The 27,993-nt window shown below is 41.3% G+C and overlaps 1 protein-coding gene and 1 pseudogene across 1 annotated transcript; both read right to left on the reverse strand.

The window, feature by feature from the left end:
• SGCB (sarcoglycan beta) lies at nt 2–27,961 on the reverse strand. The gene is made up of 6 exons (XM_018049452.1): nt 27,896–27,961; nt 18,371–18,580; nt 10,060–10,245; nt 9,159–9,350; nt 8,703–8,834; nt 2–3,562 (listed from the first exon to the last, which is right to left on the reverse strand). Exons 1-6 carry the CDS (start codon nt 27,929–27,931, stop codon nt 3,359–3,361), a joined length of 960 nt encoding a protein of 319 aa, XP_017904941.1. The 5' UTR covers nt 27,932–27,961; the 3' UTR covers nt 2–3,358.
• On the reverse strand, nt 15,102–15,660 carry LOC106502204 (annotated as a pseudogene).

The raw sequence follows: 27,993 nt of genomic DNA on the forward strand, positions 1-27,993 counted from the left end.
AACAATTTTATAGAATCTTTATTGTAAACAGAGGTCATCAATAGTTATTACAAACTGAATCAACTGAAAGTCAAATTAGTAACTCAAAACAGATTTATATGTTTATTTTTGTATGGCATAATTTGTAATCTTTGCCCCCTCAATGCTTTGAAAAGAGGTTACTAAAATTATTAGCATTCCAGTGGTCTCTCTTTTTTGTCAAGTTTAGCACCGTAACATCCTCATTCTTTTAAAGAACTCACTCAAAAGCAGGTAGAACTTTCATTGTTCATTCAAAATTATCATACACCATTTGTTTTTTTCATAATGCAAAAAGAACACAAGTATATTTTTAAATGTTACAGACAACACATAGACAGTCCCTACTGTGTTGTTTTGCATTCTTCCTACCTGCCCATTAGACAGCCTCTAAAATGCCTTGCTTTCATTTCATTTGTCCCCCCTGTCATTGTCATCTACCTCTAAAGGAGCGCAGTTATTTAAACAAGCGTGGGATGCCCCATTTTCCTGGGATCTTGTCTGACTTGTCCTCTGCTCACCCTACGTCTGTTGCCTGTCGTATCAGTGCTTGATGCAGGGGAGGAATCAGCAGAAGAGGTGAAGTTAAGAATTCAGTTTATAGAAAAATACCGTCTGATGGGAAGAAAGAGTAGCTGAGGCTTTCCTGTTACACAAAATGGATGGTTTGTTCTTGTTCTGCTTCCCAGGGAATTTTTATGTTTCGATGAAGAAGCAAAAGCTACCTGTAAAGTGTCCTAAAATACTATACCTGTTACCTTAACAATCAGTTCTATAAAAACATCAAAATATTCTCTCATGTCCAAAGCACTTTATGGAAATGTATCAAAAACAAGTTATTTCTCAGAGAAGTAAAAATAGATTGTTTCATGAATTACATTCAATAAATAATACTTTGTAACATAGTGTTTTGTGGTTTTTGTAAAAATACTTATCTAAACAAAACTGCAAAGCAAATCTAAATAAAGCAGACATGTAATGAATGTAAAATTTACAAACATACTGAGCTGCTGAATGAAAATTCCAATGGATTTTTTCTGAATATCATTCAGATATTAAATGAAACTGAATATATTCATATGGGTTTTGAATATCACTACAACTAGCAATACCCGAAGGGCATAAATTTCACTTCCTCTCTTTTTTTCTTCACTTAAAAACTGTACTCAGTAATAGGCAAGTCAGTCTCTACTGTTTTCTGGTTTGGTTTTTCTATCGTAGAGACTGTGACAATACTGATTTTCTCATCTATATACTTCAAAGTGTCAAGGACAGAATACTGTTATAATTAAAAGCAAAATGGGGATTATGGTTTATCTCTGCTGCCTACTTTATGGTACACTACTTTGAAGTCTCTCTTCCTGATGTTGCATGTGTGTTAATAATACCAGAATTCCTTTTAAGTCAAATATGAAACACATTAAAAATCAACAGGCTTGAGGGTTGTAAATCATTACAATGGGTGCTGACATTAGAAGCAAAGATCAATTCTCATCTTACATAAAAATTACTTGTATTACTTCCTGCATTAGTGCCCTTTAATCCAGTGCTTCCTGACTCTTCTCAAGGTTTGGCACATATTAAAAAGGTTAATATCTGTCTGGCTCGCTGGGGTAAACTCACCAGCCATCTCTGGCCAGCGGGGCTCACCTGGGACATGACCTCCCGGTCTCCCACTGTGCCACCCCAAAGGCTAAGGTATACATATCTTGGCAACCCCTTTACTCATTCAGGCACCCCAGTTGGGGAATGGGGGTAACCCACAACTATGACCTCTCTATAGTATAATATTTGGGAATTGGCTTAAGAAGCTTTAAAATCTGACATTGACTGGTTAGTTATTTGACATGAGATTGATTTTCTTTTATCTAGAGTAGCACAACTGTTTTGATTCTTATCTGCATAGGTAAGTCTGAATTAGCCTCTGTTCATCTTTCTAGAGTTTTAAATACCTAAAAATCCAGTACAATAGTGATAAAAAGAATGTGGTATTTAGAAACAGGTCCATCTAGGTTTGAATCACATCTGAATTCCAATCTCAACTCTGTTCTTTCCTCAGGCAAGTTTCTTAACTTCTCTAATCCTCAGTTTCCTAAATGGGTCAACTGGGATACCATCTGCTTTTGAGTCTGTAGTGAGAACTAGACATTACATGTGCAATGCTTAGGACAATGCCTAGCAGTGTAAGATGCTCAATAAGTGACAGCTATCATCATTTACTAGTTAAAGCTGAGATGGTGCTTTCATTTCTACCACATTGCGAACACAGTATTTAACAAGTAAATCAATATTTAATGAGTCATTCTCTTAAGAGTATTTTCTTCCTAGTGCAAAACTAAGGAACCATCAGTTCAGTTCAGTCACTCAGTCGTGTCCAACTCTTTGTGACCCCATGGACTGCAGCACTCCAGGCCTCCCTGTCCATCACCAACTCCCAGAGTTTACTCAAACTCATGTCCACTGAGTCGGTGATGCCATCCAACCATCTCATCCTCTGTCGTCCCCTTCTCCTCCTGCCTTCAATCTTTCTCAGCATCAGGGTCTTTTCAAATGAGTCAGCTCTTCGCATTAGGTGGCCAAAGTATTGGAGTTTCAGCTTCAACATCAGTCCTTCCAATGAATATTCAGACTGATTTCCTTTAGGATGGACTGGTTGGATCTCCTTGCAGTCCAAGGGACTCTCAAGAGTCTTCTCCAACACCACAGTTCAAAAGCATCAATTCTTCAGCATTCAACTTTATAGCCCAACTCTCACATCCATACATGACTACTGGAAAAACCATAGCTGTGACGAGACGGACGTTTAGTTCCTTACTATCTCCCATATGTGAAGCTCTTTAGTGACCTCACTTGTATGTGAGAATATAGTTGAAAGTAATATACTAAAAATCTCTCTTTCCTCTTAGAAGCCAAGAGATAGAACATGTAACATTTATTGATGGTGTACCTTTAAATATCTTAAGTGGGTCTATCCCCATTAGTTACCAAAAGTTACTTACAGTGAGTCTAAACAGTTGCTTCATCCCTTTATCCTTTAGACAGGAACAGTGGCATTAAAAAAATACTTCTTTAAAGATTACTTTTGATTATATTCACTTCTCTCAATAATTTTAGAGAACCGTAAATTGAAGATCAGCGCAACTCAATGAAATGTATTAGAATTTAGGCTCTCTGAGACTATCTTAAACATGGAGACTACATAATAGATGCCGCAGCGCACTGCAGATAAAATAATTATGAGTTATCACAAACTCCATAAAAACATGATATGCGTGCCTCCTCTTAAAAAGATAAAAAGTCAAGTCACAATATGAATCTACTGATGTCCTCTTGGGTTCTTCTAGTACGGGTCTCCACAGGGGTTGTCTGAGGTCTGGCAGCCCATGTTCTGACCCGTCACCTGCACTCTGAAGAGCATTCCGTCAGCGCACATACAGAGTTTGTAACGCACCCAGTCATCACTACCAAACTGGTCTCCGCTGGAGGAACTTGGCAGGCGAGCCGTGCTGACCATCACAGTTCCGTTCAGGATGATGCTGTTTTCCTATCAGGAGAAAAATCATTACAGTTTATTTACACCCACAAGAAGGGACAGAACAAAAATAATAAACAAAACTCACTGAAATATGAGCAAGAATAGAAGGTGGTAAGATAGAGTAAACTCATGACCAAAATAACAACAAAAAAATCCCCAAACCAATCAAAATTCGACAAGTGACCACTTAGTAACTGTTCATAAGGTGTATTTATACACTTAACATAATTTATTTCAGTTAGCTAAAAATTATATCAAAATTCCTAAGTGCACATAAGACTGACACTGATCGAGTCTCAGATCTTTTTCATTTGCTACTGCTTAAGAGAGTTTTAACCAAGTGTCTGATTGAGATGTTTCTGACAATGAACAGAAAAAGAAAAACTAGAAAACGTTTCTCTCTTAGAGAAAAGTAATTTTAATTTCCAATGATTTTTGGTAACACCATAAATGAAGATTCAAGCCATATAATCTTGAAGACCAGATACTCAAAGAAGACTGCCTGGAAGTTCTCCTCTTTAAGCCCACTGTCCCAGGAGCACTATTGTGTTGCAGACTCTTTTTCTCTTTTGGAACTCCTCTCTTTCCCTTCTTCCCTCTTCTTCTTTTCCTTCATTCAGTGATTAATTTTTAAATGTCTCCTGTGTGTCAGACACTATTCTTGGTGTTGAGTACATAGCAGTAAACAGACAGGCAAAGTTCAAGTCCTCATACACTGATGTTTTACTGGGGAGGGGCAGACAATATACATCTTAAGAGGTAAAACAATCATCATCTGAGAAGAGCAAGTCAGGATAAGTAGAGAGAGAGTGACCAGGTGCGGTTCTACTTTACCGAGGAAGGTTAGGGAAGGCCTCTCTGATAAGGTCACAGTCTGATGGAAACTGGGTCACATGAGGGAGAAGGGCATGTGGGTGACGGGGCAAAGGAAAGAACAATATGCATGCGGGACTTGTGTTCCAGGAATAGACAGGAGGCCAGTGTGGCTGAAGGAGGTGAGTCACCAAAAGAACCAGGGGCCAGACACATGGGGCCAGGGAATGGACTTTGGATTTTATTCCCAATCAGATGGGAAGACATTTGGAGGGTTCTGAATAGAGAAGTGACATGATCTTTTAGAAAGGATTTCTCTGCTGTTTTTATAGAGAATTGCGTACAGGGGTGAAAGAGGAGGCTGTTTCGGCAGTGCAGGCAGGAAATGACGGTGGTCTGCACCATGGTGGAGGAGGTGGCGATCATCAGCCAGGCTCTGTACATCTTCTGAAGGTAGAGCCCGTGGGTTCTGCTGATGAACCAATGGGCACCATTTACCAAGATGGGAACAATGAGAGAAATACGTTTGGGGAGGGAGGGAGGATATGCAGACTTTTAGACGTGCTGCGTTTGAGATGCCTATTAGACACTGAAATGGAAAGGTGGGAAGGCAGTTGGATATATGAATCTTAGTTCAGGGGAGAAAGAAGTTCCAAAGTTGAGAGTCATCAGCTTATAGAGGGTGTTTAAAGCAATGAGAGAAAGTTGATTATGAAGTGATGGAAACAGTTAATTGATTATGTTAGTGATGTTGTTGTTGTTGTTGTTCAGTTGCTCAATCGTGTCCGACTCTTTGCGACCCCATGGACTGCAGCATGCCAGGCCTCCCTGTCCATCACCAACTCCCGGAGCTTACTCAAATTCATGTCCATCGAGTTGGTGATGTCCTCCAACCATCTCATCCTGTCGTCCCCTCTTCCCCCTGCACTCAGTCTTTCTCAGCATCAGGGTCTTTTCAAATGAGTCAGCTCTTCGCATCAGGTGGGCAAGTATTAGTTTCAGCTGCAACATCAGTCCTTCCAATGAATATTCAGGACTGATTTCCTTTAGGATGGACTGGTTGGATCTCTTTGCTGTCCAAGGGACTATCAAGAGTCTTCTCCAACACCACAGTTCAAAAGCATCAATTCTTTGGCACTCAGCTTTTTTACAGTCCAACTCTCACATCCATTCCTGATTACTGGAAAAACCATAGCCTTGAATAGATGGACGATTGTTGACAAAGTAGTGTCTCTGCTTTTTAATATGCTGTCTAGGCTGGTCATAACTTTCCTTCCAAGGAGCAAGCATCTTTTAATTTCATGGCTGCAATCACCATCTGCAGTGATTTTGAAGCCCCCCAAAATAAAGAATGCTTTATTTTTTAAATTTTATTTCCCCATCTATTTGCCATGAAGTGATAGGACCAGATGCCATGATCTTAGTTTTCTGAATGTTGAGTTTTAAGCCAACTTTTCCACTCTCTTCTTTCACTTTCAAGAGGCTCTTTAGTTCTTCTTCACTTTGTTCCATAAGGGTAGTGTTATCTGCAAATCTGAGGTTATTGATATTTCTCCCGGCAATCTTGATTCCAGCTTGTGCTTCTTCCAGCCCAGCATTTCTCATGATGTACTCTGCATATAAGTTAAATAAGCAGGGTGACAATATACAGCCTTGACGTACTCCTTTTCCTATTTGGAACCAGTCTGTTGTTCCATGTCCAGTTCTAACTGTTGCTTCCTGACCTGTATACAGATTTCTCAGAAGGCAGGTCAGGTGGTCTGGTATTCCAATCTCTTTCAGAGATAGTACATGGAATTGAAATAGTATATGGAATTTTCAAATTTTGTTCCAATGCTGCCATCTTGTGGTCATGTAATTTTACTTTCTTTAAATTTGTAAAGCAGGTTTTTTTTTTAATGGAAGTATAGCACAAGCTGGAATCAAGATTGCTGGGAGAAGTATCAATAACCTCAGATATGCAGATGACACCACCCTTATGGCAGAAAGTAAAGAGGAACTCAAAAGCCTCTTGATGAAAGTGAAAGAGGAGAGTGAAAAAGTTGGCTTAAAGCTCAAACATTCAGAAAATGAAGATCATGGCATCTGGTCCCATCACTTCCTGGGAAATAGATGGGGAAACAGTGGAAACAGTGTCAGACTTTACTTTTTGGGGCTCCAAAATCACTGCAGATGGTGACTGCAGCCATGAAATTAAAAGACGCTTACTCTTTTCAAAAGCAGAGACATTACTTTGCCGACTAAGGTCCGTCTAGTCAAGGCTATGGTTTTTCCAGTGGTCATGTATGGGTGTGAGAGTTGGACTGTGAAGAAAGCTGAATGCTGAAGAATTGATGCCTTTGTACTGTGGTATTGGAGAAGACTCTTGAGAGTCCCTTGGACTGCAAGGAGATCCAACCAGTCCATCCTAAAGGAGATCAGCCCTGGGATTTCTTTGGAAGGACTGATGCTAAAGCTGAAACTCCAATACTTTGGCCACCTCATGTGAAGAGTTGACTCATTGGAAAAGACTCTGATGCTGGGAGGGATTGGGGGCAGGAGGAGAAGGGGACGACGGAGGATGAGATGGCTGGATGGCATCACCGACTCGATGGACATGAGTTTGGGTAAACTCCGGGAGTTGGTGATGGACAGGGAGGCCTGGTGTGCTGCGATTCATGGGGTCGCAAAGAGTCGGACACGAGTGAGCGACTGAACTGAACAGTTAATTTACAATATTGTATTAGTTTTAGGTGTACAGCAAGGTGATTCAGTCATACATCTGTTTTTTGGGGTTATCTTCCATTATAAGTTATGACAAGATTTTGAATACAGTTCTCTGTGACATACAGTAAATCCTTATTGTCTAGTTTATGTATAGTAATTTGTATCTATTAATCCCACACTCCTAATTTCTCTCTCCCTGCCTGCCTTTCTTTACCCTTTAGTAGCCATGTTTGTTTTCAATATCCATGAATCAGTTTCTATTTTGTATATAGATTCATTTGTATTATTTCTTAGATTACATATATAAGTGATAGCATATCTGTCTTAGCACATTTTTTTTAAAAAAGCAGTTTAACTGATAAGATTCTTCCTAATGATTAGCCACACACTTAAAAACCAACCTCTGACACTAGCTGAAAGACAAAGCTAATTATCTTTTCAACACTGGCTTCTTTTTCTTTAACTGTGGAGATATTGGGTGTGTGTGTGTGCGTGTGTGTGTGTGTATTTCAAAGTATGCCACATTAACAACAGGTAGAATTTTCGAGTAGAAAAAATTAAAAGATTTAGGTAATTTGCTAATGGGTATAAAGAAATCAGTCACAGCTCTTGCTTCTGAGTTTCTGATGTGGAGAACAGCAGCCCCTCTGTGACACTATTACTCTCTCAGAAGGATGGCTTCTTTCTACAGGGTACATAAAGAGTACTCAGCACTGATACTGAGCTTCTGATAAGAATCACATTTTATGTTCATATTTACTATTTATAGACTGGTACATGTTCTTCAGAGGAAAAAGATATTTATGAAAGTGAAAAAACCATTTTTTTAAAGGAAAGAATTACTTTGTAAGTCCTTAGGTTTAAGTTCATCTTTGTTATTTAATGCTTGATAAATTTAATTAGCTTTAGTTAGATAGCATAGAGCAGGTGCCTGAAAGACATTCTGAATAAATATACTTTGACCGGAATTATGAAACAGGTAAAATGCTTTTGGACTTACGGCTCCCTTACATGAAATATGTTACCTATTAAAGTTCAGATATAGTCTGTGAAGCACAAAGAAAACTGTGCTTTTCAACAGGCATAATAAAGACAAAATCTTTTTCCTTTATAATAGATGTATAAATAAAAACACTTTATATATTGACTAATTGATTTTTACATCACTAGATACAAAACCCAGGAAGAGATATGAAATATCTTTAACCGAAAAAACCCAAAAAAACTTCAGGGCATGGATAGTTATTTTGATATTCTTTAAGAAGGTTTTTTTTTGTTTGCTTGCTTTTTAAAATAATACAGGCATCATTATGCAAAAAAAATTTTTTTAGAAAGTAACAGGCAAGCAGAAATAAAATAAAAAGTATCTGTTACCCTGCTGGCCATAACTAACCATTGTTGACATTTTGGCATAACCTTCTAGGTTATAAACATACATATAATCTGAAAAATAAAAATGAAGTATTTCACACATTGTTTTACAACTTACTTCCACTTCATAATCTATTGTGAACATCTTTCCATGTCAAAAAAATACAAATACACTATCATTTTTCATAACTATACTTTCCAAATATGAGTTTATGTACCCAAGAATCTAGCAATTCACTTAAATTCAAAAAATACGCACAGCCTTTAACTCCATATTACCACCCATGTGGAATTCAATGGTTTTGCCCATAATGAATACGCCTTCATTTCCACGGACAATAGCACGCCCATCAACTTTTATATTTAAGTCACTGGTAGCATTGCTAGTAATCTGAAAATTAAAAAAAAAAAACAAACTAGTGATGAAGAATTTCTAAATTAAAGTGAGAATTATTATTAGAGATAGAAGAGTAGAAGTTTCAATGAAAAAATATGAAAGGCAAGTGTTTTCATTCATATTTTATAGATGTAAAGAGATGATTTGATAATGATCACACAAACCAGTTGATGACAAATGCAGAACTAATCTTTTCCACTATTTTGGAGTTAATGCTTTCCCAGCACTGTATCAGTAAAACTGCCTCCCCCCATACACACTTTGTAACTCTAGACAGTAATTCTCTTCCATTAATAAAGCAAAGAAAATAAACCATACCCTTTCAGTAGATGCTTTTTGAACATTCAGACTTTTCACTCCACTTGGCAAATGAAACTCATGAGTTTCATAGTCTGTGCTGAATAAGATATTTTGAGTCCTTGGGTCGAAAAACTGCATGCCAATGTCACTTGTAATAGAAGTTTTGTTCTTTTCTACACTGAGCTTTGTTGTCCCTTGCTGAAAAACAATCTTCAGAAAAACACTTCATCATGAATATGTTTCTGAAAAAGGCTGCATCCAAAATTCATCAAGAGCATTATCAAAAACTCTACAATAACAGACTTTTAACTTCTAGTAATCTTCACTGCCTCTCTCTGACTCCCTCCACCCACTTGGGAGAAGAGTTCTTTCAAATGAGGGCTCACATGCTTATGTGCTGTAATGCTTGGCAGAAAACAGATGGTTGCCGAGCACAAGGACCCAGAGCTAAGATGGGCAGGGCCAGTAAGGATGCTTCCTTCAGCCACTCGGCAGGGGTTGCCACTGACTAGATGGATGTATTTCCCCACCAGACACCCAGAGAATAGAGGTTATTCTAACCTGGGAAGATGATGATTTTTAAAATTTATTTTTAACTGGAGGATAACTGCTTTACAATGTCATATTGGACACAGTGGGGGAAGGCGAGGGTGGGATGCAGGTGCTTTATAAAATGGTTTCTTCATATGGAGGAGAAAACGAGTAACTAAGCATTCTTACAGTAATTATATCTATCCCAGAAAATATTACCATAAACAAAACCTAGAATATTAAGAAAGTACTGAATAGATTACAAGGCCAATATTATCAAATATAATTATGAATTTTCTCTAAAGGAAAATATCCATTTCAAACAATCAGCTTGAGGTTTTTACAAAGAATTTTTCTCTAATGTTTCTCAAATAATATGGTTACTTACAGGCTGGTTGTTGCCAGTGATGACTAAATTTTCATTTCGCCTTCCTCCTACTGTGCTCTTATAAAGAGGATGTATAACTCCCATGTCAGATACTTGTTTAAATCGAAGCAGACCACTTTCATGAAACTCCATGCTGTCACAGCCATTTGGTCCAATGCGAATCACAGCCCAGATAACAAGTGTTATCTAAAATAGCAATCAAACCCACTGTTGATAGGTAGCATACATTAACACAACTTGAAAGCAAACAGAAAAGGCAGCTGCCAAAGGATTAAACTTCCTGAATGGTTTCATCAGCGACATAAACACATAAACTGGGTTTCCACTTACAAACAAAACCAATTTTATTTTAATCAAGGTATTATATACAAATAACTAAAAGTTAAAAAAAGGAAGGAGTTTATTTCTTTCACCCCCCTCTGTATCTTGTCCACTTTAAGCAATTTTAGCTATTTTTGTCTAGAACTTCTCTCCATATTTCTACATAATGTGCGTGTTATGTCTTTACTGATCAATTTTAGGTTATTATCTATTAATCTGTTTTAGCAGATGAGAATTTTAGCTCACTTCTATTTCTTCTCCCCTAACTCCAGCCCACATTACATCCATGTTCAGTATTCTCAGCCATTATGACAATATAAATATTATTCACACCAAGCCAAACACTGTACTATGATGGCAGTTCTTTTCTCCGGCTTTGTGTCTTTCAGAGTTTAACACTTGTCTTTCCCTCATTTGCTTAATTTCTCTGAATACCAGACTAAGTCTTTTCAAACTCTCCAACATTTCTGTAAAATGTCTCTCAATAAAATGTTCTCAAAGTCCAAACCTCTCAGAAAATGTATTCTCTTTTCCTCTCCCAGGAACTCTTTCTGGAACCCTCATCTTCTGCCTCTAGTCTGTTCTGGGTCTGCCTCACAGCTGTTATCCTGAGCTTTCCCTTCCCTTTCACGCTACAGCTTCCTTTTTCTTTCTCCAGTGTAGGGTACCCAGTTTGCTGTATCCTTGTCTTCACCCTTCTTGGTTTAGTACCCTTCAGTAAAGCAGTTACCCATGGCTTCCTTAGGAAGAATGTATGGAAAGTAAATGTTTTTTGAGCACGGCTAAGAAAATGTCTCTATAATCTTTCACATGTGATTGACAGTTTAGCTTGACACACATTCCTAGATTTGAAATTATTTTCTGTCTGAATTTTGAAAGCCCTTGCTTTCCTGCCTGCTAGTTTCCAGCACTGCTTTTGAAAGATCTGATGCCACTCTGATTCTGTGTTCTTTATATATAATCTTTTAAAAAAAATTATCTGGAAGATTTCAAGATCTTCGCTTTATTCCTGGTCTTCTTAAATTTTACAGTGATAGCTTTGGTGTGAGTCTTTTTTAGGCATTTGCTGGACCCAGAATGGGCTTCCCAGGTGGTGCTAGTGATAAAGTACCTGCCTACTAATGCAGGAGACTTAAGAGATGCCAGTTCAATCTCTGGGTGGGGAAAATCCGTGGAGTAGGAAATAGCAACCCATTTAGTACTGTTGTCTGGAGAATCCCATGGACAGAGGAGCCTGGCAGGCTACGGTCCTTAGGGTTGAAGAGTCAGATACGACTGAAGCGACTTAACACACACACATGGACCCAGAATAGTAGTTTTCAAATTTTCTTGATTTATTTGATAACATTCTTCCTTTCTCCAGGGGATCTTCCCAACCCTGGGATCAGACCCAGGTCTCCCACATTGCAGGTAGATTACCAGCTGAGCCACAGGGGAAGCCCAAGAATACTGGAGTGGGCAGCCTATCCCTTCTCCAGTGGATCTTCCCAACCCAGGAATCAAACTGGATCTCCTGCATTACAGGTAGATTCTTTGCCAATTGAGCTATCAAGGAAGCCCTGATATTGTGTATATGTACACGGCTTCCTTATCCAGACATCTAACTTTACTGTCATTTGCTACATTTTCTCTATTTCCCTGAATTCCTATTTTCTCTGTGGTTTGGGTGCTTTTGTTCTCAATCATTTCTCAATTCTGGGAGTGTTCCATAAAAATTTACTGATCCCTGTGGCTCTGTGTTCATAGTTAACACAGTGGTTATAAAAAGTTCATGGAAAGGTCTCTGTGTGGGGTGGGGCTAGTAACTGACAGGCTTCACAGTAGGGGATTTAGGTAGCTTTTTCACGGGAACCTGCCAAGTGTCCGCATCTTCAGATCTTGCCCAGAGAATGTAAGCCTGGTGCAGGGAGCTGGAGGTGGGGGATAAGGATAAGGGAGCCTCAAGGCTCAGGGTAGGACTCCCCTGCTTTCCTAGGGAAACCCATGCCTACCCTCAGACAGAAAGAATCCTGTCTGGTTCAGCACAGGGTGAGGAGGGGCAGCTCCGTGACTGCTGGCTGGAAGGGGAGCGGGGCTGGGGATCACATGGCTCCTTCTACGGATTTTTCAAAGATGCTCTCTGTTTTTGGTTTCCCTCTTACTCCTGCTTTTCAAGGAACTTGTACTTCCACTTCCTGAGGTTTTTTAGGATTCTGCAAGGCACTTCCACCAATGCCCTCTGCAACACCCTCCCCAACATGCAGTTTCTCTTCTCTGGTAAGTTGCCATTCCTCATCCTCCTTTTTGTCTTCGAATATTATGATTTAGAATTCTGATTGCCTCCCGCTTTCTTCCAAGATATTTCTGCTTCTTGACATTGTAACCTTAGGTTGAACTTTTTAGAGCAGAAGGGGATGAAAAATGTCTTTTTTTTTTGCCATCTTAACCATAACTTTTCAATAAAATAAATTCAGAACATGTGCTCCTAGTAAAGCTACTTGCAGTTTCAGCTCTTTTAATTTAAGTGAAGAATTAGACACAAATGTTTTGGATGTACATAAAATACATAAGGACTGACTTAAGAGTATTAGAAGTAAAGAATACAGTAAACGGAATCCCTTTAGAACTGCGGCATCCATGTTCATGATTGGTGTTAGGGATACCAATAATCATTCTCTGAAAATGTCTGTCCACACACATGCCAGAGGGTTTCACATTTAACTTTCAGATAGTTTCAACCTTGAGTTAAGAGTCTTCTTTAACGGACTTTCCTGGTGGTCCAGTGGTTAAGAATGTGCCTTGCAATGCAGGGGACATGAGTTCGATCCCTGGTCAAGGAACTAAGATCCCGCGTGTTGCGGGGCAACTAAACCCATGTGCTACAACTGAGACCTGACACAGCCAAATAAATGAATAAAAAAATATTTATTAAAAAGTCTCCTTCTTTAAGAAAGCAATTTTCTTTCGAAAAGGTAATACACCAACTCCTCATACCTTGGTGTAAACTAGTCTACTGCATCCAAGGTTCACTATTTTTAAGCTGAGGAGGCAAAAGTAAATTTGGGAAAAGTTGAAAGAAAACATGAAGGAGTGTATTTTTACGAGAGATGAAGGCAATAAAATCATCTCGGGAAAGGTCTCTTCTGTTGAGTTGATGCTAATCTTTTAAAAGTTAAGTTGTTTAAAGGAAAGAGTCTATAAACATTTTTTTCTAAGTAAAATTAGTACATGGTGAGAAATGAAGTATTTCCTGACATATCAGTATACAAGGATGTCAGAGTCATCAGCAATTACAGCCCTTCAATGTGAGTTGATGAGCCCTAAGGACACTTAGGAGAAGGCAATGGCACCCCACTCCAGTACTCTTGCCTGGAAAATCCCATGGATGGAGGAGCCTGATAGGCTGCAGTCCATGGGGTCATGAAGAGTCAAACACGACTGAGCAACTTCACTTTCACTTTTCACTCTCATGCATTGGAGAAGGAAACGGCAACCCACCCCAGTGTTCTTGCCTGGAGAATCCCAGGGATGGGGGAGCCTGGTGGGCTGCCATCTATGGGGTCGCACAGAGTCAGACACGACTGAAGCAACAGCAAGGACACTTAGGATGGAGAATACCAGCCATCAGACTGCAACCAATCCTTTTGTGAGCCCCAGGGATGCTCAGGACGTGAAAAACACAGGACACTGGCCCCAGATAGCTGAGATGTATACGAAAGCAATGATTCCAGCAAACTCAGATTCTTGCATCTTCCCATGCACAGAAAATTGATAAATTCTTTAACCTGGGATATCTGGCTTCCTTTAATTAACTATACTCTTTTGATGTTCAGACTACCTGCCCTTTGTTGCAAAACTTCTATATAACCTGGCTCGTCCCCTAACCTCCTCAGAGCAGTTCTCTCAGGGTCAGCTGATATGCTGTCTACCGGGTCCGAAGTCCTAAAGGTTTGAAATTCTAAAAATACCCGCAGAATAAAACATAATTCACAACTTTTAGGTTGTGGCTATTTTTTAAGTTGATGATGGCAATATTAGCACACTAGGTTTTCATAGAGAAAATATTCATTAAAATTCAGTATGAGATAAAACATATATAGGCGTACTTCATAGATATTGTGGGTTTGATTCCAGATAATAGCAATAAAGTGAATATTGTAATAAAGCAAGTCACACAAACTTTTTTGGCTTCCAAGTACATATAAAACTTAAGGTTACACTATACTGTAGTCTATTAAGCATGCAACAAAAAACAACTTTCAGGGAATCCTGTTGATACACCTGGTGGTCCAGTGGTTAGGACCCAGCACTCTCACTGCTGAGGATCTGAGTTTGAGCTGTAGTTGGGGAACTAAGATCCTGCAAGCCATGCTGCTGCTGCTGCCAAGTCACTTCAGTTGTGTCCGACTCTGTGTGACCCCAGAGACGGCAGCCCACCAGGCTCCCCTGTCCCTGGGATTCTCCAGGCAAGAACACTGGAGTGGGTTGCCATTTCCTTCTCCAGTGCATGAAAGTGAAAAGTGAAAGTGAAGTCGCTCAGTCGTGTCCGACCCTTAGCGACCCCATGGACTGCAGCCCACCAGGCTCCTCCGTCCATGGGATTTTCCATGCAACAGTAGTGGAGTGGGGTGCCATTGCCTTCTCCATGCAAGCCATGAGGTGAGGCAAAAAAAAAATGTACATACCTTAATTAAAAAATACCTTTTTGCTAAAAAATGCTATCACCTGGGCCCTTAGTGAGTATAAACTCTTCGCTGGTGGAGGATCTTGCCTTGACTTCATGGCTGCTGACACATCAGGGTGGTGGCTGCTGAAGGGCTGGGGTGGCTGTGTCAATTTTTAAAAATAAAGTGATAATGCAGTTGCTGCACTGACTCTTCCTTTCATGACTTTTCTGTAGTACACATAGCTGATAGCATTTTACCTACAGTAGGACTTCTTCCAAAATTGGAGCCAACCCTCTCAAATCCTGCTGTGTGTGTGTGTGTGTGTCTGTGTGTGTGGCGGGGGAGAGGTCCTCACAGGCACATTTATTCATGCCCGAGAGCAGCAGCACTGCTACAAGCATACACAACATCCTGTGTTCCCACAACACAGTCAGACCTACGTCCCACTCAAGTAAAGCTGGTTAATGATGACCACGAGCAGGTGCAGGACTGGAAGCTTTCAAGGCTTTACCTCTTTTATCAGCACTCCTGATTTTATAAATGATGATGCCATGCCTACCCAAATCTCCAGGTAAACGTGGGTACAGTAGGACTTCATGGAGATCCAAACATTCTTAACAAGGCTTTGAAGCATCTCTGTGCGGGACCTGCCACTGCTTTATTAACTAAATTTATGTAACAGTCTAAATCCTTTGACTTCCCTGGTGGCTCAGACGGTAAAGCGTCTGTCTACAATGCGGGAGACCTGGGTTCGATCCCTGTGTTTGGAAGATCCCCTGGAGAAGGAAATGGCAATCCACTCCAGGACTATTGCCTGGAAAATCCCATGGATAGAGGAGCCTGGTAGGCTACAGTCCATGGGGTCACAAAGAGTTGGACACGACTGAGCGACTTCACTTCACTTCACTTCTAAATCTTTTATTGTCATGTCCATAATCTTCATAGCATCTTCCCTCAGGAGGAGATTTCATCTCATGAAACCACTTTCTTTGCTCATCCGTAAGAAGCAACTCTTTATCCTTTATCGGGGGATGGTAGCAATTTATCACATCTTCAGACTCTACTTCTAATTATCTTGATATTTCTACCACATCTATAGTTACCTGATCCACTGAAGTCTTGGACCCCTCAAAGTCAAGCATAAGGACTGCAATCAACTTCTTTCAAACTCCTGTGTACATTGATATTTTGACCTCTTCCCATAAACCCCCATTGTTCTTGATGGCATCTGGAATAATGAATTCTTTCCAAAGGCTTTTCAACTTACTTTGCCCAGATCCATCAGAGGAGTCACTATCTATGGTAGCTATTATCCTTGAAAAATGTATTTCTTTTTTCTTAATAAATAAATGTATTTCTTAATAAGACCTGGAAGTCAAAATTATTGCTAGATCGATGGGCTGCAGACTGGATGTTGTGTTACCAGGCATGAAAACAACACTACATCTACAGTACAAACAACACTGTACATCTCTATCAGAGCTCTTAGGTGACTGATGCATCATCAATGAGCAGTAACATTTTGAAAGAAACTTTTTGTTTCCTGAGCAGCAAATCTCAACAGTGGGCTTAAAATATTCAGTAAACTATGTTGTAAACAAGTGTGCAGTTATCCAGACTTGGTTGTTCCACTTACAGAGCCCAGACACAGAAGATTTAGCATAATTCTTAGGGCCCTAAGATTTTCCAAATGGCAAATAAGCGCTGGATGCAACTTAAAGTCACTGGCTGTCTCAGCCTGTAACAAGAGAATCAGCCTGTCCTCTGAAGCCAGGCACTGGCTTCTCCTCTCTAGCTGAGAAAGTCTTAGATGGCATCTTCTTCCAATATAAGGCTGTTTTGTCTGCATTGATAATCTGTCATTTAGTGAAGTCACCTTCAGTAATGATCTTAGGTAGGTCTTCTAGATAACTTGTTGCAGCTTCTATATCAGCACAAGTTGTTTCACCTTGTACTTTTATGTTATAGAGAGCCTTTTTTCTTAAACGCCATCAACCAACCTCCATTAGCTTCAAACTTCTGCAGCTTCCTTACCTCTCTCTGCCTTCATAGAATTGAAAGGTGTTGGTTACTCTGGATTTGGCTTTGACTTAAGAGAATTTTGTGGCTGGTTTGATCTTCCATCCAGACAAGTAAAACTTTTTTCTGTATCAGCAATTAAACTATTTTGTTTTCTTACCATTCATGTGTTCTCTAGAATAGGAATTACGTTTTTGTTGTTGTTGTGCTGCAAAGCTTGTGAGATCTTAATTTCTCGACCAGGGATTGAATTTGGCACTTTGACAGTCAAAGTGTCAAATCCTAACCACTGAACCACCAAGGAATTCCCTAGAGTAGGACCTTCAATTTCCTTTAAGAAGCTTTTCTTTGCATTCACAACTTGTCTAAGTGTTTGGCATAAGAGACCTAGCTTTCAGCTGATCTCAGCTTGTCATGTACCTCTTCACTAAGTTTAATCATATCTAACTTTTGATTTAAACTGAGAGATACTTGCAACTCCTCCTTTCACTTGAACACTTAAGAGGCCATTGGCCTCTTAGAGAATGGCTCAGCCAGTAAGGAGTCTGCCTGCAATGGAGGAGACCCAGGTTATATCCCTGGGTTGGGAAGATCCCCTGGAGAAGGAAATGGCAACCCACTCCAGTATTCTTGCCTGGAAAATCCCATGCACAGAGGAGAGTGACAGGAGTCGGACATGACCAAGTGACTTCACTTCACTTTACTTCAAGTAGAGGGAGAGAAAGAGTGAAAGGGGGGAAGGGCTAGTGGATGGAGCAATCAGAACAACATTTATCAATTAAATTCACCATCTTTTACGGATGGGGATAGTGGGAACCCCACACAATTACAATGGTAATATTTAATATCACTGGTCAGAGATCACCATAAGAAATATAATAATGAGAAAAACTCTGAGATGTAGTGAAAATTCCTAAACTGTGACAAGGAGACTGAGGTGAGCAGATGCTGCTGGAAAAAGTGAGCATGCTGCCATGCCTAGCACTAACAGGCATGCCTGGGACAAGGCTGCCAGAAACCTTCAACCTGTAAAAAATGCAGTAAAGGCAAAGTACAGTAAAGCTAAATGCCAAAAAAATGAGGTAAGAGAGTGTTGGTCGCTCAGTTGTGTCTGACTCTTGGCAACCCCATGGACTGTAGACTGGCTCCTCTGTCCATGGAACTCTCCAGGCAAGAATACTGGAGTGGGTTGCCATTTCCTTCTCCAGGGGATTGTCCCAACTGAGGGACTGACTGAATCTGGGTCTTCCACATTTCAGGCAGATTGTTTACCATAATTTCACTAAAAACAGTTAAGAAAAGAATACTCTGTGCTAAATACTCACAATTAAATTGATGACAGCCAGGATAAACAGGAGGATAATCACACAGATGGCTAAATTGCCCTTTCTCCCTCTCAGTCCCGTTTTATGGAGGCGATCTTCATCAATTGGAATATAGCCAGCTTTAAAGTTGCTGTTGTGCTCTTTATTGACATTCCTTCTCTCAACAGCCTTCTCACGCATGGACTTCTTCACAGGACCATTGGAACTTTGCTAAAAACAAAATACAACACAATGGAGCAGCTATACTCTCTATTTTGGATGCATTATTTGTTAGGTGCAAATTCATAAGGAAAGAAAGCTAAATTGGTTAGTGATACATTTTCTACTAATAAACCTCAAGTCATGTTGCACTGGGGCTTCCTAGGTGCCGCTAGTGGTGAAGAACCCATCTGCCAATGCAGGAGACATGATCTGATCCCTGGGTTGGAAAGATCCTGTGGAGGAGGGCATGGCAACCCACTCTATCTAGTATTCTTGTCTGGAGAATCCCCATGGACAGAGCCTGGTGGGCTACAGTTCAAAGGGTTGCAAAGAGTTGGACACAACTGAAGTGACTTAGCATGCATGCACACACATGTTGAGTTGCAGGCTCCAAGCAGGGACACGACTGTACTGAGAAGGGTTATAGATAACAGTCTGATAACAGACTTCCACTATCTGCTTTGAATAGTCCTACCATCATTAGAGTGAACAGCCAGCTCATTTTGGGGGAGAGCTGATAGACACACTCTACAGTGGAACTGTTTTTATTAACAATTTATAAAGATCTGCTTAATCATATATACATGTGTTTCATTTACATGAAAAGAATTTTAAAAAGGCTAATACACTTTACTTATCACTCCAGTTGGCTAAAGTTAGCATTATCCTAGACCAGCAGTTTTCAAAGTATGGGCTAGGAAACCATGGAGATGTCCCTTGAAATCCTTCAAGTGTCTGGAGGGTGAAAATCATTTTCAGAAGAAACCCACTATGATGATGTTTTCTTTTTTTTACTCTTCTCTCATGAATGTGCAGATGACCCTAGAACAAAATGGGTTTGAATGGCATGGATCCACTTATATGTGGATTTTTTTCAACCAACGTATTGGAAAAAATTTTGGAGATTTTCAACAATTTAAAGAAAGAGATTTTCAACAATTTAAAAATTAAGAAAAAGATTTGCTATGAATATATAAAACATGTAGATACATGAGGTAAGAGTTAATATAAAATTAATTACAATTTCCTTACTGTTTTTAAAGAATTATATTATATACAGTCTCTCTGTCTCTTAACTGGAGAAACTGGTTATCAGCCGATCATCCCATATCACTGGCTTTTTAAAAAGGATATGATATGACTGTGATACTTTATGCCATGAAAAGTTTTTATTTTTACAATTCATTCACTAGTGTATAGGTTAAGCTACCATGAAGGAACTGTACTGATTAACATCTGCTGTTTAGTCGCTGAGTCATGTCCAGCTCTTCTGAGGTCCTGTGAACTATAGCCCACAAGGCTGCTCTGTTCATGAGACTGCCCAGGCAAGAATACTAGAGTGGATTGCCATTTCCAGAAAACTGCCATTTCTCCAGGGGATCTTCCTGACCCAGGGGTCAAACCTGAGTCTCTTGCACTGACAGGCAGAGCCACCAGGGAAGCCCACTGGCTACATTGAGTTTCCATACAGCAACCACTGTGCTGCGGACATTGCCGGGGAAATATCAACCACCTCAGAGATGCAGATGCCGCCATTCTAATGGCAGAAAGCAAAGAGGAAATAAAGAGTCTCTTGATGAGGGTTAAAGAGAAGAGTGAAAAAGCTGGCTTAAAATTCAGCATTCAAAAAACTAAGATCAAGGGATCTGCTCCCATCACTTCATGGCAAATAGATGTGGAAACAGTGACAGATTTTATTTTCTTGGGCTCCAAAGTCACTGTGGTGACAGTAGCCAGGAAATTAAAAGACGCTTGCTCCTTGGAAGAAAAGCTATGACAAACCTAGACAGCATATTAAAAAGCAGAGACATCACTTCATTGACAAAGGTCCACATAGTCAAAGGTATGATTTTTCTGTCTTCCCATCTGGCTCAGCTGGTAAAGAATCCGCCTGCAATGCGGGAGACCTGGGTTCGATTCCTGGGTTGGGAAGATCCCCTGGAGAAGGGACAGGCTACCCACTCCAGCATTCTGGCCTAGTTAGAACTGGACATGGGACAACAGGCTGGTTCCAAATAGGGAAAGGAGTATGTCAAGGCTGTATATTGTCACTCTGCTTATTTAACTTATATGCAGAGTACATCATGAGAAATGCTGGGCTGGATGAAGCACAAGCTGGAATCAAGATTGCTGGCAGAAATATCAATAACCTCAGATATACAGATGACACAATCCTTATGGCAGAAAACGAAGAGCTAAAGAGCCTTTGATGAAAGTGAAAGAAGAGAGTGAAAAAGTTGGCTTAAAGCTCAACATTCAGAAAACTAAGATCATGGCATCTGATCCCATCACTTCAGCTCAAATAGATGGGGAAACAGGGGAAACAGTGACAGACTTTATTTTGGGGGGCTCCAAAATCACTGCAGATGGTGACTGCAGCCATGAAATGAAAAGACGCTTGCTCCTTGGAAGGAAAGTTATGTCCAACCTAGACAGCATGTTAAAAAGCAGAGATGTTACTTTGTCAACAAAGGTCCGTCTAGTCAAGGCTATGGTTTTTCCAGTGGTCATGTATGGATGTGACAGTTGGACTGAAGAAAGCTGAGCGCCGAAGAATTGATGCTTTTGAACTGTGGTGTTGGAGAAGACTTGAGAATCCCTTGGACTGCAAGGAGATCCAACCAGTCCGTCCTAAAGGAGATTAGTCCTGGGTGTTCACTGGAAGGACTGATGTTGAAGCTGAAACTCCAGTACTTTGGCCACCTGATGTGAAGAGCTGACTCACTGGAAAAGACCCTGATGCTTGGAAAAATTGAAGGCAGGAGAAGGGTGCAACAGAGGATGAGATGGTTGGATGGCATCACCGACTCGATGGACATGAGTTTGAGTAAGCTCCGGGAGTTCGTGAAGGACAGGGAGGCCGGGCATGCTGTGGTCCATGGGGTCCCAAAGAGTCAGACACAACTTGGCGACTGAACAACAACAACAAGGCACTCAATGATATTTTACTGAAATGAGTACATCTAATAATTTTAGATACCAGAGATTCCTTCAGACTTAATTTCTCTTGATTTCCCCTACAAACCCACAGCTTGTTCTCGTAGGGATTTTCATTTTGAAGAGTATAAAGAGAACTGGAGACCAAAAAATGTGAGAACCTCTGACTACGGCTGAATGACATTGTAGGTGATTATTTGGTATATCATGAACATAAAAGGAAGGAGTAGAAATGCTTACTGCCCAACTTTCATATTTTTGAGAGCTTTGGGAAAATTAATTTATTGAATAAGCATTTTTTAAGCCCTTTATGCTTTAACATTAATCCCATACATAGGAATACAAAAGAAACACAGGACAAGATCCTTATCCTCCAGATATTACAAATGTGATTTGGGTACACAAATTAGTTAGCAATGCAATAACGTATTCTGTATGCTCCGATGCCAAAATCAATAGTACAGACAATACATGCTGTGGAGTTCATAGGAGAAGAGACAGCATGGCTTGGAGTTGTCAGGGAAACCAGAAGGAGCAGGTGGGTCAGATCTGGCAATGCAGGAAGGATCAAGGTGGAAAAGGAGGACAGGTTGTGGAAGTTTTGGGACACCTGTGAACAAATTCTATCTAGTCTTTACATCTGTTTATTGGCGAGTCACTAGAGGTCTCTGAATATGAACGATATATGTTTGATGCTAAATGTGTGAGTATTTGCAGGAGACACAGGAAAGAGGAGAATATTAGCAAGTAGGCTGCTGGGATCGGAGAAGGCAATGGCACCCCACTCCAGTACTCTTGCCTGGAAAACCCCTGGACGGAGGAACCTGGAAGGCTGCAGTCCATGGGGTCGCTGAGGGTCAGACACGACTGAGCGACTTTACTTTCACTTTTCACTTTCATGCATTGGAGAAGGAAATGGCAACCCACTCCAGTGTTCTTGCCTGGAGAATCCCAGGGACAGGGGAGCCTGGTGGGCTGCCGTCTGTGGGGTCGCACAGAGTTGGACACGACTGAAGTAAGTTAGCAGCAGCAGCTGCTGGGATGTTGTCGTAAGGGAAACCCGAGGTACTGAGGGCCTAAAACAGGTGGGATGAAAAAGGAGAAATTAAAAACAGACGTCAAGAGAAGAACTGAGTGAATTTGTAGCCAGGTTTAAAAAAAAAGGCCCTCACGTTTACTGAATGGTGACTAGTTAAACATGCGGAATGAAGCAGGGAGATTTTACATATGCTGCATTTGAACTGAATGAGAAACGACCGCATGCCTCAAAGGCAATGAGAAAGACGGCATGAGATATTAGGTCAGTCAGGACTCGACAAATTTGAGAATCTTCAGCTTCAAAGTAAATTAAATATGTGAGACTAATATCGGTCTACTGTAAAAAAACAACGTGAAGCAGGGGTCCCCAACCCTTTTTGTGGCACCAGGGATCGGTATCATGGGAGACAATTTTTTCCAGACTGGGGTGTAGGGGGATGGTTTGGGGGTGATTCAAGGGCATTACATTTATTGTGCACTGCATTTCCATTATTAGCCCATCAGCTACACCTCGGAGTGTCAGGCATTGGGTCCTGGAAGTCAGGGACCCCTTGTATAGAGCAAAAGAACAAAGAGCCAAGGAAGTACTCTTGCAAAACTTTGTGCAGGAACAATGGAAAATGAGAGATACAAGAAAACTAAGGATGTGCAGCACTGCTGAACTTAATATGGTAACAATCGCCTCTGTGACTTTCAAACTCTGAGTAGCAAACTGTTAGCAGAAATAGTCCTGAAAAGATGCCAGCAAGTGTACATTTATTGTAAGAGAGAAGACTATAACTAAAGAATTATGTACTGTCAGAGGAAAACTGTGCTTGTTCTTGTTGTTAGGATCTTTCTGTCTCTTCCCTCCAACAATTTGTAGGAAGACTCACATGTTTGATGGCAGAGGGAAACATGCCAAGAAGGACAAAGACCAGATACCTCAGAGTAGGGCAGAGTAATGAGGGAAATAAGATCCTCCAGGAGACAGGAAAGAAAGTGAATGTATAGAAGAGTCTTAAAAGGTGGGCTCCCACTTCATTCAAATAGTTCACACCAGGAAGAGAAACCATTTCTATTTTTCCTCGGGATATAAAAGGCAAGGTCATCTCTCAATAAAGAGTGGAGAGGGCAGCTGGAATCTTACTGTGGTTGCAGGGATAGCAGGCTGGTTGAGGGCTTATGGAAAACAGAAAAAGACAAGAATAATCATTGTGGGTAATGTGGCAGACAAAATTTTTTAAACTTCACCAAGCAGTAAGAGTAAGCATCTTTTAATTTCATGGCTGTAATCACCATCTGCAGTGATTTTGGAGCCCAGAAAAATAAAGTCAGCCACTGTTTCCCCATCTATTTGCCATGAAGTGATGGGACCGGATGCCATGATCTTAGTTTTCTGAATGTTGAGCTTTAAGCCAACTTTTTCATTCTCCTCTTTCATTTTCATCAAGAGGCTCTTTAGGTCTTCTTCACTTTCTGCCATAAAGGTGGTGTCATCTGCATATCTGAGGTTATTGATATTTCTCCTGGCTATCTTGATTCCAGCTTGTGCTTCCTCCAGCCCAGTGTTTCTCATGATGTACTCTGCACATAAGTTAAATAAGCAGGATGACAATATACAGCCTTAACGTACTCCTTTTCCTATTTGGAATCAGTCTGTTGTTCCATGTCCAGTTCTAACCGTTGCTTCGTGACCTGCATACGGGTTTCTCAAGAGGCAGGTCAGGTGGTCTGGTATTCCCATCTCTTTCTGAATTTTCCACAGCTTATTGTGAGCCACACAGTCAAAGGCTTTGGCAGAGTCAATAAACCAGAAATAGATGCTCCAAAATCATTGCAGATGGTGACTGCAGCCATGAAATTAAAAGACACTTACTCCTTGGAAGGAAAGTTATGACCAACCTAGACAGCATATTAAAAAGCAGAGACATTATTCTGTCAACAAAGGTCTGTCTAGTAGAGGCTATGGTTTTCCAGTGGTCATGTATGGATATGAGAGTTGGACTGTGAAGAAAGCTGGGTGCTGAAGAATTGATGCTTTTGAACTGTGGTGTTGGAGAAAACTCTTGAGAGTCCCTTGGACAGCAAGGAGATCCAACAGTCCATCCTAAAGGAGATCAGTCCTGGGTGTTCATTGGTAGGACTGATGCTGAAGCTGAAACTCCAATACTTTGGCCACCTGATGTGAAGAACTGACTCATTTGAACAGACCCTGATGCTGGGAAAAATTGAGGGCAGAAGGAGGAGGGGACAACAGAAGATGAGATGGTTGGATGGCATCACTGACTCAATGGAAATGGGTTTGGGTGGACTCTGGGAGTTGGTGATGGATAGGGAGGCCTGGTGTTCTGTGGTTCACGGAGTCGCAAAGAGTCGGGACACAACTGAGCGACTGAACTGAACTGAACTGAAGTGGTAAGAAAGGCTTTGTAGAAGATCATTCAATCTACTCAACAGGTTTAACACAAAACAAGTTGCTGAATACAGTCATGTAGGTTGTGTATCCACGCGAGGTGCAGAAACTATGAGGGCTTGTCGACACTGCAAACATTTTAGAGTTGAATTTGTATTTTGGTAGATTTTTGGCCAGAGGAAGTAGAATATCTTAGGGAAAGTGAATTTGCTTCTAATTTTCACAGATCCAGTATAGGATTATGACAGTGATGTCAGATGGGCAATTTAGCACTCTTAGCCAGAATCTGAATACGGGACTACATAAGAGAAAGACAGGGCAAATCTTACCTTCCTGGGATGAATTCGTTACTTTTCTCTGTCAATTCATGTACATCAGTATATTTCATTCTTTGCACTTACCATTTACTGATGAGTTGCTGTATGCCAGATATTCCAGACTACCAAGACGTGCAAGGCATAGCACCTACTCTCAATAAACTTACTTATGGGCCAGCAGAGTAGATAGATGGAGTCACTAGCAATTACAGTTCAACATGGCAAGTGCAGTCGTAAAGCAATGAAACTGAAAAGAGTGCATAAGAGGAATACCCTTTGACTTATCAAGTAAGGTCATCAGTTGAAGATTCTTCAAAAAAGCTGGGGCTTCAGTTGAACATTGAAGGACAAACAGAAGTTAGCCAAGTAAAGTACAGAGGAAGGCATTCCAGGCAGAGGAAACATCACGAAACTGAGTAGAGGTCATCTTCTGCAAACTAATGTTGGTAATTTTATATGGATGGTGAAGAAGATGAGGATACGAATAGGACAAAATAAGAAGCGCAATGTGGTTGTGCTTGCATGCTAAGTCTCTTTAGTCATGTCCGACTCTTTGCAACCCTATGGACTGAACCCCGCCAGGCTCTTCTGTTCATGGGATTCTCCAGGCAAGAATACTGGAGTGGGTTGCCATGCCCTCCTCCAGGGGATCTTCCCCACCCAGGGATTAAACTTGGGTCTCCTGCTTTGCAGGCAGATTCCTGACCACTGAACCATTGGGAAGCCCCAAGATGTGGTTAGGGATCAATAAATGAGTAGATATAAGTACCACATCAAGAATGACAGACTCTATTCTGAAGGCAATGGGGATTTAAAATAGGTTAGTGATACAGATTTGCATTATAGCAAAACTAAACCAAGAAGAGTTGAACTGGAATAGATGAATTTAGAGATGGAGATATCAACAGCAGGTTTCCCTAACAGTTCAAATGAGGGCTTGACTGAATTTTGACACTGCACATCAAGATTTGGGAGAGTCCTTAAGAGGCAGAACTGAAAGGACCTGGTGATTGACTGGATGTGAGTGTTACTTAGGGGGATCTAAGATGACCCCCAAATAGGGCCTGATACATAATTTGTGGGGTTTAGAGCAAAAAGAAAATGTGAGGTTCTCTGCTCAAGTACCAAGCCTGGGAGAGCAGAGCATTAACCCAAAGGTGGGTCCATTCTGAGCTCCCTTGAGCCAGTCCTGCTTGTGGCAAGGCAAACCAAGTGAATGGAGCCCTTTTAATGGTGAGTATAATGCACCATTCACCATTAAAAATTTCTGAGTTTGGGGTGCCCATGGAAAATTCAGTTAAATTCAGACTGGAGACATAAATACCTAACTCTGAAGTGGAGAATAAGGGATGGATCAGATTACCCAGTCTTTGTGTAAAGCAAGACAGAAACTAGTTGGAACTTCCAAGAGTATCAACAGGTGATGCACATGAAAAAAGAACCATCTAAAAACAGGTGCTGATAATTCAGGAGGGAAATCACAGAAGCAAAGGACAATTTCAGTCTCAACAACTGCAAGAAGCTTTGTCTCCTTTCAATTTCACTCATTCCTTTACATTTTGTTAGGTCCTGTAGCTTGCCTACCATCTTTAGCTGATTTTTCTGCATTTATCTGGCAGTTTGACTTTAACTTTGAAGGCAGATGTCATGTCTTTTATTTTTCATGGTGCTCAGCATGACTGTTCCAGTGATATCTACCTACTAGGTCTCTAAAAGCAGTTAATTACTTTCAGACAAGATTTTTCTGGAAACAGAATGTTGGCTACTTGGCTCATTTATTTTTTTCAACAATGCTGAAGAATGAGACTTTTCCAAAGCAACTATCCTACCACAGTTTATTTTTAAAGGGAAATAATAGTTAAGCGGGGGGAGAGACTATCAAAATTATTTTTATTATAACAAATCACCCTAGTAACTACAGGAGTGTGTGTATGTGTGTGTGTTTGTGTGTGTGTAAATGTGTGCATAATGTATAGCCTGCTTTGGGGGAAGAAAATAGCCTTTTAAGCTATTCTAAGTTACAAGTTCACAATGCAGATTAGGAAATACTTGATAAAGGATTTTTAAAAAATGATTTAAAACCAACTGGATAGGAGACAGTCTTATACTGATTGTGACTTAGTCTCCAGAACCAAAGCGGGAGGAGAAACGTGGCTGTCAGCCCAGGGGGATGGCACACAAGAAGTGGCCGCAAGCTGATACCCAACAACAGCTGACTGTTTCTTGGCTGGTATCAGGGGAGGCTGGCGGCTCGTCGGCTGGGGTTATTTTTACCCGCATCTTCGCTGGCCACGGAGCAGGCATGTCCCCAGTACGTCCTGGCGGAGGAGGCTCCCGGCTGCCTCGACCCCATCCCGGGCCTCCAGGACAGCGCCCCTCCTGACCCCGCCGAGGGACAGCCAGGCCAGGCCGGGAGCCCGCGGAGGGCTCCCCCTTAGCCGCCCCGGAGCCCCTTGCCCGGGGTCCCGCCCGGCCTTCGCCAGCATCCCGGGCTGCGGACAGCTCCCGCCCCGCCCCGCCCCGCGGAGCCCGCCCTCGCACCCCAGCCCCCGCCGGCCGGTCCTAAGGAGGACCTCACCGGCAGGACCCCGGCCTCCCCCGGCCCTCCAGCCCCGAGCTGCGGCGGGGCTCACAGACCTGCTCCGCGGCGGCCGCCGCCGCCGCCGCCGCCATCTTCCCGCGCCCGCCGGCTCCGCCGCCCTCCCGGCCGCCTCCGCACCTCGCGCGCCTGCGCT

This window comes from Capra hircus, chromosome 6 (assembly GCF_001704415.2).
Source record: "Capra hircus breed San Clemente chromosome 6, ASM170441v1, whole genome shotgun sequence".
Taxonomy (NCBI): Eukaryota; Metazoa; Chordata; class Mammalia; order Artiodactyla; family Bovidae; genus Capra; species Capra hircus.

Excerpts from the sequence above, each read along its gene's own strand:
- SGCB (XM_018049452.1), bottom strand. The coding sequence starts at position 27,931 with ATGGCGGCGGCGGCGGCGGCGGCCGCCGCGGAGCAG. Across the intron at positions 18,581-27,895 it reads CGGCGGCCGCCGCGGAGCAG|CAAAGTTCCAATGGTCCTGT; the intron begins GTCTGTGAGCCC and ends TTTTGTTTTTAG. Across the intron at positions 8,835-9,158 it reads AAAAAGCATCTACTGAAAGG|ATTACTAGCAATGCTACCAG; the intron begins GTATGGTTTATT and ends TTTAATTTTCAG.